Source organism: Anguilla anguilla, chromosome 15 (genome assembly GCF_013347855.1).
Source record: "Anguilla anguilla isolate fAngAng1 chromosome 15, fAngAng1.pri, whole genome shotgun sequence".
NCBI lineage: Eukaryota > Metazoa > Chordata > Actinopteri > Anguilliformes > Anguillidae > Anguilla > Anguilla anguilla.
In genome coordinates, this window is record NC_049215.1 from 5,938,241 (window position 1) to 5,954,388 (window position 16,148).

The following is a 16,148-nucleotide window of genomic DNA, read 5'->3' on the forward strand; positions in this document are numbered from 1 at the left end:
GGGAAGGTAGTTGGTGCATTTCAGTTTTTGGCACGATTCTGGCTGTCGGTTGAATTCTCAGTCTGCTGCTTGTAACCTAACACCGTGTTTTCTCGATTCTTGTAATGGGGTCCTGCTTTGTGTACAAGAGGTGGCTCCAGCTCAGTTCTCTATTACTTGCATTTGATTGAGCTTTTAAACACTGATATTGATTTGACATCACTTCTGTGTGCACTGTAAAATCCTCTTACAAATTTATGTGGGTTGTTAGGAGTGTTGTTGTTAGAACAGCTGGGATACAATTAAGGTGTTTCTGTGGATTATTTCTATTTCCCTTAACTGAATTAGTATTACAGACAAGCGTTCTTCTTAATAATTAGTTGTTCAATGGTGTGAATAAATTAACCAAGCTATTATGCTTAACCGATACAGCGGCACCAAATTGTAGGGATAGATGGTCACAGAAATACATAGAAAACGGCAATATCTTTTTTTTAGTGTAATTGCGTCTAATAAGCATGTCAGCCTCACATAAATTGTATACTAAATATCAGGATGTCAAATAAAAATCAGTAAGCAGTTTTGCCTCAGTTAAATTGAGAGCAATAAACTGGGCATCTTCAGAGATTAGAGGTCCTTATTAGAACCTCCACATTTTGGCCGTTGGGCCTGATTGAGAGCTGAGCGGGAGAGAGAGAGAGCCACGATGCGGGGGGGGACCCCAGGGTAAGAAGCGTGTTCTAACAAAGACCCCTGAGCTGGCTTCTCCTTGTCATGCTGTCGAAGTAGTGTCAGATGTTGCACGGCAACTGTCCAAGGTTGTAAAATACGTTTCTTGCATTTCCACACATTTTGGTCCTTTAGTTTAGATTAATCCATTTCACGGCAGAATCTCACTACTGGGAGTTTCTTTTGTTCTTTTTTCGGCATCCTGGGTCAGTCTCCCAGTTCACCAGGTTACCGTGCGTCACCGTGGAAGTGTAGGGGAGGAACATTGTGCTGGATTAAGGGGGATCCTTACCTCTCTGGTCACAAATGCTGTGCTGTTGTTTTGAATTGTAGGTGAACTGTACTGCTGACCAACCGTGATATGAGCAATAAAGAAAGTCTTCAAAACAACTCATTTGTCATGCCATGTTGAATTATTTGATTAATATCCTGGTAAACCTTCAAAAATTACACACCTGGATAAAGCATGAATCTGAAGAAAATTTACCAGTCTTTATTAGAGTCCAATAGTACAGAGACATAACCAAACCAATGTACAATGTTTTACAAACAATGCTGTACTTAAAAAAAAAAAAAAAAAAAAACATTTTTCACAGTTCATATAGATTCATATAATGCATGTGTATGTATTCTGGTGTTTTCACAGATGCTGGTCACTATGCTTATAAGCAAGAACTGAGAGCATGTACACATTAGTTTTGCCCACTTTTTAATTGTTTGTGCATACTTGACTGTGCTGCTGTCCCTAGTGTGAAAACACTTTCCAAACAGATAAACAGCGAGTATTTATCTGCCTGTGAGGACCAGCACCAACAGTCACTGTGTAGGGCGGGCCTTCTGAGGTTTTGTTTTTAAGGTGGGACAATTAACTGTGCTTTTTGAAAAAGGGGATATTTTTCAAGAACAATAAAGCAAGACTAATATAAGTGAACACAGCATTAATATATATGAAATAAACTCCGTAAGACATGACTTTGTACATCCAGAAAGGTCTGCCAGGCAAACTTGTTCTGGGTAAACTGCAGTATAAACGCAAGATGCAAAAAAAAAAACAAACAAGGCAAACTCTTGGCATGGATGAGATTTAAGACACACGCACTCGACTCACACTGAATCATAAATGATCCAAACACAATTGCACACACACAACTGAAAGAAATACAAAAAAAAGGGTAAGAAGGGGACAGACAAAGAAGTTACCCTTTAATGTGTCACAGACTCCTTGCCAGATGCATCATGGGAGAACTTTGGCTTCAAGGTCATCTATGCTTTGTTTTCCAAAAACTTTCCCTTGTGGTTATGATAAGGATATCACTTTCCCTGGGGTCCATTTCCAAATAGTTTTTCCATCTGTTCTAGACAGCCTGAAGTCGATGAAATACAAGTCATCCATATTACAGGCCACTGCTAGAAAAATTGTACCATAAATGTCAGAGATATACTTCAGATTAGCCTGTGAAAGTGTTTGCTTGGGACATACCAAGCACACACAATGTAAATGTCTGACACGGGGCTAGTTGACAGATAAGCACTTGTCATGCCAAGCAGTTACAATGGGTTGCAATTTATCCAAATACACTTACAAGAGACTGAACTTGAAACCCAAAAGGCAGCGCTCTCATAACTTAGCCAAGTGGTGGAACATGAATAATAAAGAGTACATATCCCATGTCATTGTTTGGCGAAAAGTACAGTTCGCATTGTCTAAGCAGTGTTACACAGTCCCCACAAGTCACTGTGCATGGAACACATTTTACCCCAGCACCTGCCAGAAGGAAACATGTCACAGATATTATGTACAAATGAATGTAAAAACAGTTTCACACCCATGATTTACAATACTGGTATAGCAGTTCCAAAAGAGATTATCTATTCATGTTTTTAATACAAGTCTCTGTGAGAAAGTAATGGCCACCACTTTTATTTGTGGTCAAAATATATTGGATAATACAAATGTAGTCATTACTACTATTCCAAATATAAATTCATACTCAATTGCGCAATAAATGTTGAATGTTTCTTAGAGATGTCATACAAATTTTACCAGATCATATTTAAACAAGTAAAAAAATTTTATTGTATCTAATAATAATAATAATAATAATAATAATCATCATCATCAAGCTATATGCAGTTAAATTGCTAGAGAAATTTACATTTAAATTGCAAATATTTCAGAATATTGTTCTATCAAATCATCAACAAAAAATAAATCTCCCTCTGTTTTTTTCATCAACAAAAACAGAATTTCCACAATAATGATACAAATCAGGATACACTGGCAAAACAGACTGGATAATGAAAACTGAATTCAGTCCCATTTTCATACACACACTATGGATGGTTCATGCACATGACGCGTAATATAGATCCTGGTGCTGTCATGCAGCTTCCTGGAAAGACCAGGGATTGCAGCACAGTAATTAGTGATGGCCTAAGCAGGACTCTGACAGCACTGGACGATGAGGGCAGGTCATAACAGTCTCTGCATGCCATTGGTGGATACTGATGCCAATCACAGGTGAGGTGCAATTAAAACACTCCATTTCTGGCCATGTAGCCAACAGCAGAAGAAAAAAAAACTGATTTGCTCTGACAAATAAATGATTGTCTATATTGGTGATACAGATTAGTGAACACTTTGTTTCAGGACCAAGTGAATGATGAATGAGATGTACAAGACTGTCCCCGTTGTGTTGAGGTAGTTGTCTGGTGTAGGTAGATGTTGATGGGGACATTTAATAAGGCACTTGAAGATCAGTCATCTTGGTGTGTCCTAAGATCCAATTAACCCTTGGTATTGATGTGACTACGGTACAAGTCCAATCAGTTTGACCATAAGGTTCACAAAATTAGTGAATAAAGTGGACTGTGTGCAAACATCTCATAAAACAGACACACACACACACACACACAGGACCATCAGAATTGTGCCTTATGGGAGCCTACAGGTCCAAGCCATCTGTGAACAGGCTGAGTGTTCTTTCATAGTATGCCTAGTTAGAGGTGATCTGTCCTTGCAGACTGCCACTGAGAGCTGAATTTTTCATACAAATGCCGACACTGCTTTTTACACCACTTTTCTCCTTTATGGAAAGCGTAGATTTCTTTATAAATACATTCCACTGTTCGAAGTAGAGTAGTAAAAGCAGCACGTTAAAAACAGCACTTAAGATTAATGGTGGGCACAGATTCGAACATCTGAAAAAAGAACCTACGGTTTACAGAAGTTCACAGTGACATGCACTCGCACGCACACACATTTGTTCTCGCTGGTGCTCACTGCGAAGGCTGTTGTGAGCAGGAGTCGTTTGCCGTGTGCAGCTTAAAGGACTCAATGTGGACAGCTCAGGTGACCTTCCACAGCTCTCCCCCCTCACTATCCATGCCCCCGCCAGCTTTTTCCAGAAGACACAGCAGACCCCTCCCCCTTTGAGAAGAAGGGGCTGCTGGGAGCCTGAGTCTTACGGCTCAAATGCCGCAGGAGAATCAGATGTAAACCATCGTCCGTTCACAAATAAAAGAACACATAACACAAAACCACCGACCACACTGTTCCACACAGAAACATAATTGTCTGAAAGAATAAATACATGACACAAAAGATTATTTAAAAAAACACCACCGAATCTCTTCAAGCCTGAAAGCCAGCTGATAATCTTCAGCAAGATTTCTTTTCCTCTTTTTGTAAGAGCTGGCGTTTTTAAGACAAAAAAACAAAATCTGAAATTTAAAAAGAGAGCGAAAAACGGTTTTCCCTTTACGTGTGACGCCTGCGAGGGCGGGGGCACGGGAGTGGGCGTGGTATCGCCATGGCGAGCCGGGGGCCCCGGTCACCTGACCTTCTTGTCCAGGCCGTTCCCGCTGTGCTCGGCCCCCCCCAGGCGGAGGCGGGCGTGGCCGTAGTGGCGGATGAGCGCGCCGGGTAGCAGGGCGGCACAGGCCATGGCCAGCAGCTGCATCACCGTCCCCCAGGAGAACAGGTTGTCCAGGGACGAGATCTCCGACAGGATGGAGCCCGTATGCACGCAGATGAAGTTATACGGGATCAGGCCTGGGGAGGAGACCGGGTAGCACTGGGGTTTAGTAACTTCCACTGTCACCGGCAGGTTGTAGGTTCAAATGTTGGATGGGTGTACCCTTCAGCAATCCCTCATCACTTAATTTCCCACATGCTTAAAAAATAAGAGTGTGATCTATTGCTGTCTGTAAATACACTAAGTTACTTGACTAGTTGAAAGGAGCCCTGTCCTATTCTATAATGAAGATTTGAGAGCAGTGATGGAATGGGCCGCACCAATTACACGTGGGCATTGCAAATTGAGAGTGACACACAACAGGTGTCATCAACAAACAGAGTACACCCAGACTCAGTGACGGAGGCGACTGACCAATGAAGACGGAGAGGAAGAAGAGGGTGATGGGGATGTTGAGAATAGGAGCGGTGACGTTCAGGAACCAGTTGGGAGTCATGGGGAAGAACCGCAGGAAGAGCAGGAAGAAAAACAGACTGCTCCTGTTCTCCTCCACCTGGAGAGAGATAGAGAGAGAGAGAGAGAGAGAGAGAGAGAAATGGACAGAGAGAGGAGGACAGTGTAAGAGCAGAAGAGTTTATTTATATATAAACAGCAGCGTTTGCTCTCCGGTGTCTAAATCTAAAGGTGAGGAGATCTCTCCACAAGACCGTGATGATGACAGTAAGCTATTAGCCTACTGATCTGGCCATTTATAGGCCATGATTCCATGTCTGCACTGCTATGATTAAGATGTACTTCACAGATAGTGAAATTTTGACACGGCATTTTGATAATGAATACTTCTGTATTGTTTTATTCTCCATTTGGAATTGTTTACTTACATAGGTCTTGCAATCACAGTGTTCCAGAACCATAAGTCATGATTTCCTCTTTCTATCTGTTTAGCACATCATTACTCTAGGACTATAAAATTCTTTACTCAATCAAGAAAGAAATACTCTTTGACGTCTGTAGACAGCAATTCAGCACACCATACATGGCACAAATGTTTTCACAGATGGTCAGCAAATGCGTGTGAAATGAACTGAACTTGACCCGGAGAGTAAAGGCCTCTGTAGCTCATGTCAGGGGAGCTGTGTGACCCATACCGAACTTCCCTTACTCTCTGTGTGGGGCATTTACGCTGGCTTTACCCTCCCCTCCCCATCTTTTACACATTCACTTCAAGTGTATGATGTTGCTAGCACATTTCAACCGTAAAGAAAGAAATCAGGTAAAGGCTGCCATCAAGTGGACGCTATTCAGTATTACAGCTTTCAAACGCCGGCAGTACTGCTGGCTGCTGACCGTCAATGACAGCAACAGGGCAGATAGTGTAGCACAGGGATTTGTGAGATTGATGAACATGCAGGGATTTGCGGGATTGATGGTCAGGCAGGGATTGTGGGATTGATGGCCAGGCAGAGATTTCTGTGGGACTGATGGTCAGGCAGGGATTTTTTGTGGGATTGATAGTCAAGAAAGAATTGTGGATTTATGGAGAGGCAGGGATTGATACACAGGCAAGGATTTGTGGGGTTGATCGTCAGGCAGGGATTCCTGTGGGATTGATGGCCAGGCGGGGATTTGTGAGATTGATGGATTTCTGCGCCCCCACCATGCCTCCGGGTCACGTACCTTCCCCTGCAGCATGGCCACCTTTTCTGGGAAGAGACGCACGATGTAGCTTTTCCCAAACACTTGAGACAGCAAGTAGCAGAAGGTGGACCCCACGGTGGTGAGCAGACAGGCGAGCAGCAAGCCCAGCCAGGGGCCAAACAGCGCCCCCGCAAGGATGTTCTGGGGAATACAGCAGCAGACTGGAGGCTCAGTGCCGTGGACATTGGGTCTCATCTTTCTCTCACACACACACACACACACATTCTGACACTGCCCCAGGCATCCACACTGCCCTGCCGAGGTAAAGGTGAGCACTGTGTCTGAAAGCAGTGGAGGAGCCAGTAGACAGAGTACAGAGGGTCAGCGGGGACTTCTGGGATACGGAGCTGAACCTGACGCTCTTGCCTCTGCGCTGTGGATGGCAGCCTGTCGTGCTGCCGCCCCCTGGCTGCCACAGTGCGTTACTGCATGCCTGGCTGGACCCTGGCATGGTCACGGCGTAATGCAGCGGCTAAGGACCCGCCAACTCTGGGGCTGCCGGTTTGATTCCCAGGCGGGGCAGTGCGGTCGTACACCAGAGCGAGGCACTTAACCTGAAGTGCTTCAGTTAATATCCAGCTGGATAAATGGATTTTACTTAAAAAAAAAAAAAAAAAAAGTAGGCCATATAAGTTTCTTCGTTACTAAGCACAGAAAAAAATCAGTTTGAGAAGGCAGACGCCGCTGATCAAATAAAGCTTGTTTTTTTTTCTGTACCGTGGAGACAAACACCCACGTACCCTCACCAAAACGTTGCTGCGTGGCTGGCAATTTTGCGCTCCATGGATGGGTACACCGCGCTAGACACAGTGGCATATTACAGCTTGTGTGAGCATTAAATATTACCTACCTGACATTAATTTGTCAATCAATAAATCTGATTTCGACTTGTCGAATTTTCCCCAAAATATTCACCACCGTCAAGCCAAAGAAGCTCTTGTCAAGGCCCCTCCTGTGACATAGGTTTTAAATGCAGCTGGGAGCTACACTATCCTACAGTCTTTACAATGCCACAGTGATTCTAGTCCTAAAACAATGCAAAAGGGCTTTTTGCTTGAGGTAAGCTGCTTTTTAAATTCTCAGCATTCGGAAAACGCATATGCATTGTGGATCTTTGTGCCTCTCCACCAGCTCTGCCTGAGTGGGCAGTGCGTGTGGTCTGCAACCACAGTGTGGCGCAGTGACTGGCTGTACAGTAATAAGGCCAGGGCAGCGGCAAAGACACTTCAGACGTCAGGTCACTTATTTATTGACATGTTCAATCTCTCTCAATCCCTCTTTACATTCTCTGTGACTCTGTCTGTGTGCATCTCTCTCTCTCTCCCTCCCTCTCCCTGTTCCTCTCTCCCTCCCTGTCCCTGTCTCTCTCTCACTCTCTCCGTTTCTCTCTCTCCCTCTCCCTCCGTCTGCCCTGATGTGGGTGGCTTCAGTTGCCCCTGAATTCTTAACCTGGTGGACGAAGCTGAGAGCCGCCAGAGGCGGGGGGGCGTGCGCGGGGGCGTGCACGTGCACGTGCGCTCACCAGGAAGGAGGACCCGGGGATGGCGAAGGACTGCTTGTAGATGTAGGCGCTGCAGAAGAGCAGCAGCACGTAGGCCGTGTGCTCCGTCTTGTAGAACTGCATCAGCTCGGCCAGCTCCCGCAGCTCCTCCAGGTCCGACGGGAACCGCAGGCTGGAGCCGGACACAGAGAGAGAGAGAGAGAGCGCTCTTCAGAAGCACAGAAACGCAGACACACTGCTAGCGAGCGCTAACTGCACAGAGCGCTCTTCAGAAGCACAGAAACGCAGACACACTGCGAGCGCTAACTGCACAGAGCGCTCTTCAGAAGCACAGAAACGCAGTCACACTGCGAGCGCTAACTGCACAGAGCGCTCTTCAGAAGCACAGAAACGCAGACACACTGCGAGCGCTAACTGCACAGAGCGCTCTTCAGGAGCACAGAAACGCAGTCACACTGCGAGCGAGCGCTAACTGCACAGAGCGCTCTTCAGAAGCACAGAAACACAGACACACTGCGTGCGCTAACTGCACAGAGCGCTCTTCAGAAGCACAGAAACGCAGTCACACTGCGTGCGCTAACTGCACAGAGCGCTCTTCAGGAGCACAGAAACGCAGTCACACTGCGAGCGAGCGCTAACTGCACAGAGCGCTCTTCAGGAGCACAGAAACGCAGTCACACTGCGAGCGAGCGCTAACTGCACAGAGCGCTCTTCAGAAGCACAGAAACACAGACACACTGCGTGCGCTAACTGCACAGAGCGCTCTTCAGAAGCACAGAAACGCAGTCACGCTGCGAGCGCTAACTGCACAGAGCGCTCTTCAGGAGCACAGAAACGCAGTCACACTGCGAGCGAGCGCTAACTGCACAGAGCGCTCTTCAGAAGCACAGAAACACAGACACACTGCGTGCGCTAACTGCACAGAGCGCTCTTCAGAAGCACAGAAACTCAGACACACTGCGAGCGAGGCTAACTGCACAGAGCGCTCTTCAGAAGCACAGAAACGCAGACACGCTGCGAGCGCTAACTGCACAGAGCGCTCTTCAGAAGCACAGAAACACAGACACACTGCGAGCGCTAACTGCACAGAGCGCTCTTCAGAAGCACAGAAACGCAGTCACACTGCGAGCGCTAACTGCACAGAGCGCTCTTCAGAAGCACAGAAACTCAGACACACTGCGAGCGCTAACTGCACAGAGCGCTCTTCAGAAGCACAGAAACGCAGTCACGCTGCGAGCGCTAACTGCAGAGAGCGCTCTTCAGAAGCACAGAAACTCAGACACACTGCGAGCGCTAACTGCACAGAGCGCTCTTCAGAAGCACAGAAACGCAGACACACTGCGAGCGCTAACTGCACAGAGCGCTCTTCAGAAGCACAGAAACTCAGACACACTGCGAGCGCTAACTGCACAGAGCGCTCTTCAGAAGCACAGAAACTCAGACACACTGCGAGCGCTAACTGCACAGAGCGCTCTTCAGAAGCACAGAAACGCAGACACACTGCGAGCGCTAACTGCAGAGAGCGCTCTTCAGAAGCACAGAAACTCAGACACACTGCGAGCGCTAACTGCACAGAGCGCTCTTCAGAAGCACAGAAACTCAGACACACTGCGAGCGAGCGCTAACTGCACAGAGCGCTCTTCAGAAGCACAGAAACACAGACACACTGCGAGCGCTAACTGCACAGAGCGCTCTTCAGAAGCACAGAAACGCAGACACACTGCGAGCGCTAACTGCAGAGAGCGCTCTTCAGAGCACAGAAACGCAGACACACTGCTAGCGAGCGCTAACTGCACAGAGCGCTCTTCAGAAGCACAGAAACTCAGACACACTGCGAGCGCTAACTGCACAGAGCGCTCTTCAGAAGCACAGAAACGCAGTCACACTGCGAGCGCTAACTGCACAGAGCGCTCTTCAGAAGCACAGAAACGCAGTCACGCTGCGAGCGCTAACTGCAGAGAGCGCTCTTCAGAAGCACAGAAACGCAGTCACACTGCGAGCGCTAACTGCAGAGAGCGCTCTTCAGAAGCACAGAAACGCAGTCACACTGCGAGCGCTAACTGCACAGAGCGCTCTTCAGAAGCACAGAAACGCAGACACACTGCGAGCGCTAACTGCACAGAGCGCTCTTCAGAAGCACAGAAACTCAGACACACTGCGAGCGCTAACTGCACAGAGCGCTCTTCAGAAGCACAGAAACGCAGACACACTGCGAGCGCTAACTGCACAGAGCGCTCTTCAGAAGCACAGAAACGCAGACACACTGCGAGCGCTAACTGCAGAGAGCGCTCTTCAGAAGCACAGAAACTCAGACACACTGCGAGCGCTAACTGCAGAGAGCGCTCTTCAGAAGCACAGAAACTCAGACACACTGCGAGCGCTAACTGCAGAGAGCGCTCTTCAGAAGCGCAGACACACTGCAAGCGAGCGCTAACTGCACAGAGCGCTCTTCAGAAGCACAGAAGCGCAGACACGCTGCGAGCGCTAACTGCAGAGAGCGCTCTTCAGAAGCGCAGAAACTCAGGCGTCTCCACACTGCCCGCGAGCGCCTAGCGCCGCCGCTAGCTTGTTCCGAGCGCTCGATAAAAGACGGCACTTAAACAGAGATTTCAAACAAAGGGGCGCGCTCTCCGTGATTACCGCGTGGCCGAGGAGAAAAACAGCTGAATGAGACGCCTAATTTATCTTCACTCCAGGCGAAGAGTCGTAAAAAAAAGCAAAGCGCGATTGCCATCTACTCATAAAAGGAACGGGCTTTTAATTAATCCGACGTATTTTTTTTGTCCCTACAAATTTGCACTTTGGATGATTAAAAGCCTTAATATGGGCGCGCAACATTACAATTACGAGCAAGACAGAACTTTGGCCTTATGACAAGAAAGCATCTGATTACCACTATATGTTTGCATGTATTTCACGGCAGGGCTTTTAAAGATAAAGGGCTCTTGCACACAAAGGAAGATGCCACTTTGCCTCAGAAAAACAATGAACAACAGAACTTTTTTTTTTTGCATTCTGCGTGAATCAGGTAAATGAAAAACAGTTAAAAAGCTGGTCTTCATGTACAATATATAAGCCGAGGAAGTGGGGGAAGAGCCTCTTTATGGAAGGTGGATTCAATCAGGACAGAGACAGATGAGACATTACCAGTCATGCCACAGACACAAGAAGAGTTACAGGCCTCTTGCCCTGCCACACCATACTACTCTACAGACTGACAGTGGTGTCCTAAAATTTCAGCTGGCAGCTTTCCACTGGAGAGCTTCTACGTTGCCACTAAATCAGATATCACGTTCCCATTGGCCAGTGCAGTTTCAGGCCACTCCTACCCAAGCATTTGAGCTGTCCCTGGGTGGGGGGTCCGACGAAGCTACAAAGGGTTCGATTTCAGTCGGGCCTCCCTGGGAAGGACATACTGCGCACCCTTCCTCTCCTCTTTCAACGTTACCACCTGCAGGTGGGAGAAACACCCTCGGTGGCCATGGAAACCTAGAAAGCGGTGCATCGTTCCACTCGGTTACCATGGAGAACTGCACCACGAGCCTGCGAGGTGCTACTCATGCTAATCGTGCGAACGCGTTTCCATTCTGACAGCATCTCTGAAACGCAACAGACCGTGACAGGCAGCCTCGGTCCAACAAACGCGGCAAGGAACAAAAAATCATTTAAAAAACAATTCAATTCAAATTCTGACTTCCGGCCATTGAATTCTTTTCATTGCCCATCTCGCTATGGCTTCTCACTGCGACCGTACAATAAGCCCAAAGGAAAATGGCAATAAGCTCCTGTTGTTAAAGGTGTAGTATATTAGTTTGGAGAAACGAGCAAGAGAGTGCTAGATTTTGAAAAAAAAACTTTAATAAAAAAAACTGCTCTGCTCTCGTCTGTGTAGCCCTGCCCTGCCTGCTTCGTCAGTGCTGCGAACGTGCAACAGGATTGACAGGCAGGTAAGGAAGCCTCCTTGCAGAGAGCTGTCCTGATTGATAAAGATTCAGGCGCGGTGAAATTCGTAGCGGCAGATTTCAGAGCCTGGGGCAGTCAGAGAGAGCAGATCTTTTTTTTTTTTCCTTAGAGCTTTTTAATTTATTGATATCTGTCAGGTTATCAGGTAAAAAAGGTTCTAAAACAAATTCACCATCCTGCACCTCTGATTCAAAGTATAACACGAGCCACTGAAAACTAACACATGCCTGACACAATTTGTCATTACCTAACAGGGCTTTCACATTTACATACAGTCTGCATTAAGCAGTCAGCACAGCACACTGCATTACTTCAGCTTTCATAACGTAACAATTTACCAGGCCATAAAGAGGAGAGAACGCGTTTTACTTCCAACACTCCCGCTAATGTAAATCGCCCCTCTTTGTAAGCGCATGTGGATGCTGTCAGGCATTCCATCCCCAGCAATGCAGCCTAGCTGTTATTCCTGTGCGCTCGCTTACATAAGGACTTCTCTTTCGACGGCCTCACTGGAGCCGGGGTGAGCGAGCGAAGGTGCCGTGGATTCAGAGGAGCTACGGTAACCCAGCAGCTACACTTGTCCACGTGTGGGTAGTAGTGCTGGCTCTCGGTATTCACAAAGAAATATCACCGGTATTACATGCAAAGTCTCCCATATAAAAGAGCCACTTACTCACTGCTAAAAAATAAAGGGCCAAATGGCGTATTATCTCTTGAGGTTTAAAAAGAAAAGAAACATTCTCCACTGATTTATCTCTGTGTCTGCGCGTGGCAGCACAACCAGCATCAGAGTCTGTCCGAGTTCGGTTCCCTCGTGTCCCATGGTTTGAACCTTGCCGGCCTCACTTTCCACATTATCATCTAAGGAGACCATACAGTATGGATGAACGGAGCCCTGGCCAGTACCGTCCCCCCGTCCCCACCCCGCCCCCACCCTCCTGTCAGACACTCCACCCTCAGGGAGGTGTAGTGCTCACAGAGGCTGAAGCCTCCATTCCCAGATGGGTAGTTTTCATCGCATCCTTAGGCGAGCGACTTAACCGAATTTGCATCAGTGAATACCCAGCTGTGTACAGTTAAAGAATGCCAAACAGAAGTCATCTGAGAAAACCTGGGAAACTGCACCTGCAATGGCAGGCAAATAATGTACGCTTAAAAGAAAGCTCCAAGCTATGTACTACTCCTTTTGTCACATCACCCAGCAGCTATTATTTTTTAGTCATCACAGGTTTAGGTTTTTCTTTAGACAACCACGTGGAGCGTAGGCCTAGTGTTAGGGGTTTGGTAACACTTGATGGACATATAGAAAATTTAAGTAACGTCAATGTTCGGTCTCATATTCCCGTGTGCTCTGAAAACTACACAGGCACTGCAAGGAGCCTTTGAGTCACCGTGAGGTCACGTGCTGCATTTCTGGCCTGATAACAACGCTTTAAACGCAATCCCACGTTTGGTTTCCATTATTAAGGGAGGAACAACTTAATGGATAACAGTGTTTGCTGTAACAGTGAAGCCATGGACCATGGCTGCTGGAGTTAGGCCATGGTGATTCTCGAGAAGGCAAGGGGGAAGAAAGAGAGTCAGTGCCTCAGAGACAGGAAGACTGCATTTGAGTAACATTAACTTCTAGTCCCATCAAGGGTGCCATCAAAGTAAGCAATCATCGAGCAAGGGCAAGTAGAACCCTATACTTCTCGTGAGGTTACCCTGGGGCAAGTCTCAAACTCAGTTACTCTCTATATGCAGATTGCAGGAACTACAGAAAATTCACTTGCTAGTTGCAATGAGCAAGCAGCCACATGCTGAATGGAAGCAAATCCCTGCAGCGATGCTCCAAAATCTAGTATAAAGCCTTCCCAGAAGAGTGGGGGTTGTTATAGCACAAACGGGTGGACTAACTCCATATTAATACCCATAATTTTGGATGAGATTTTGGATGACAGGTGCCCACATACTATAGTGTACCTACTTTAAGCAGACATACACACAGTATCTACTGGGCCAGTAAGGTTTATGAGACCTTACCCCTGTCAAGCAGAAACTTATAACATTTTCATTTTCCTTCTAATTGCATTCATCTCAAATCTCACAGCTCCAAAAACCACCAGCAAGCGGACTTTCAGTATTAAACAGATCTGCTTTAATATATAAAAGGTATTTGGCTCATATGACTTGACTGAGGTGTGGTTGTTGGGAAACCTTGGTTCTAAATATAAGTTTGCTGGCTCAAATCCCAGCTGGTGCATTACTATTTAACCAGTAGTAGGTCAACTGTATATAGGCCTACATTTATATCCAACAGCAAACCAAACATATTTAAGCTGTCTTTGACAAGGACATTTCTAAGTAAGTAACATACATTTTTTAGACAATATTAAATCATGATAGTTACATTACATTCGTGCAGCCTTTGCAATTCCATACTGCTGAAACAATTTATGTCATTATGTCTAAAAGTAACAAGAGGAAACTTTATTTCTCAAGCGATGAACAGGGTTGTAAATTCTGAAAGCTGATGAACAGACATGTGCTACAATCCGAAGCAGCAGCTTCACGAAACTCTCCAGGCACAACCGTGTACAGGCCGAGCAAATATGACCTCTGCACAGTCAACATGATCACCTGTTTTGTGTTAGACTAAGATCTGAAAATATTCTATCAGAAAAAAAAACTGTTAATGTGAAATTTAAGAAAAAAAATAGCATACATTACATTTTTGCTCAAAACTGAAATAAATGCACAGCAACACGTCTGCTTGCATTGGCTAGAATAATGCTTAATAATTGGGTTAAATTAATTAAATTGGATAGCGCATTATTTTTCAAGGTTCTTGCACAAACCCAATTTCAAAACGTTATCTTCGGATAATTCCCTGACATGTCGCTTTTGCAAACACAGGTTATCTTTAGGCACTTTGTTCCTACATTACAACTTTCCTCAACGTCAAGATAGTGTTGACGGTCCCATATTTATTGGTCTTACGCTGCTCTCAGTGTACCTTAGACCTGTACTTTCTTAACATAAATATTAATATAACAATTTTGCGAACTACAAGAAAAAAGGTGGAATAGGGATCTTTGACAGCTTGATCTGCCACAATATATTATCACGATAATGGGAAAGTGCATTGCTATGTGAATATTTCCTTAAATGAACCGAAACACTTTTTAATTGCAACAACTGGTTTAACACCGAGCCAGCTGCAAAAAAGTTAACTGATCCGTCTGCTACTTTGTGTGGAGAATTTTATTTGTCTTGCAGACAATATTGCTCCCCTTCTTTAAGCAGCTAGCTCGACTGCTGGTTGTGCAATTTTAACACAGGACAGAAAACATCACATTAAACCATGTAGCTAGCATTGACTAGCTTACTGACATCAAAATAGTATTCCTAACGCAGGACAGGTAGTAAAAATAACAGCTAGGCACTATCAGAAAATGAACACGTTAGCTATCCTCTCATCTGCACAATTATTTAGACCATATTAGACAAAAGCATCCCACATGCGACAACATTTCCACCACAACTTTCATTTACACCAAATTGACCTGGTTAGCTAAAGTTATGGCCATTTCCGGAGGCGTGTGCAGCACGCACATGTAAACTAGCCAATGTTATCGAGACAGTTGGATAGCCGATATATTATCTAACTAGTTGAATGGGTAGCTAACGTTAGTAACGTTACAGTGTGGTCGTCGTAAATATATAACGTTATCTAATTTTTAATGATAACAATCAAACAAGCTAGCAATATATATCGGCCAATTATACATGTCAAGTCTGGTTATACCAGCCAGCTTTCTTCGTAGCTGGGTTAGTTTGCCAGTATACCTGTATTCTTCGACTACCAAGTCGTCCCTGTCTTCTACGGACTTCTCCCTTTCGTTTTCCTGGCGAAAGTGTCGCGGTCCCGGGGGGAGGTATGAAGACAGAAGGTAGAGATAAAAAGTAGCCGAGGCGACCACAGCAATTAAACCCGAAATGGAGCGCATGATTCCAACCAAATATACAGTTGGAAAGGTTTGATCCGCAGCACTAAAGCTAGCTGCGAGCAGGGCGGAACTGCAGAATAGAATGTTGTCACACAGCGGAACATTACGAGGGGATGGACTGACAACACGGGTCACGTGCATCCGCATTACGTGCATCCATCCCACAAACTGTGATCGATCCATGTCGATAAAGCAGTTCAGAAGGTAGCGGATCAAATTAACTGTGACGGCTGTTGATAAACTCACTTTTCACTTTCTGTCCATGCTGGCTTTAAAATTAGGACAATAGGTTTTAAAATGTGACATTTC

The 16,148-nt window shown here is 45.7% G+C and overlaps 1 protein-coding gene across 1 annotated transcript; it reads right to left on the reverse strand.

Moving 5' to 3' along the window:
* Window positions 1-1,178: 1,178 nt before the first annotated feature.
* LOC118214549 (transmembrane protein 41A-A-like) lies at window positions 1,179-15,931 on the reverse strand. The gene is made up of 5 exons (XM_035394598.1): window positions 15,679-15,931; window positions 7,906-8,056; window positions 6,363-6,524; window positions 5,100-5,238; window positions 1,179-4,762 (listed from the first exon to the last, which is right to left on the reverse strand). Exons 1-5 carry the CDS (start codon window positions 15,837-15,839, stop codon window positions 4,542-4,544), a joined length of 834 nt encoding a protein of 277 aa, XP_035250489.1. The 5' UTR covers window positions 15,840-15,931; the 3' UTR covers window positions 1,179-4,541.
* Window positions 15,932-16,148: the final 217 nt, after the last annotated feature.

Bases quoted from the DNA above. Each gene is read 5' to 3' on its own strand.
- LOC118214549 (XM_035394598.1), bottom strand. From the start codon at position 15,839: ATGCGCTCCATTTCGGGTTTAATTGCTGTGGTCGCCTCGGCTACTTTT. The intron at 6,525-7,905 runs GTGAGCGCACGT...TGTATTCCCCAG, and splicing joins TCCCCGGGTCCTCCTTCCTG to AACATCCTTGCGGGGGCGCT. The intron at 5,239-6,362 runs GTACGTGACCCG...ATCTCTCTCCAG, and splicing joins TGGCCATGCTGCAGGGGAAG to GTGGAGGAGAACAGGAGCAG.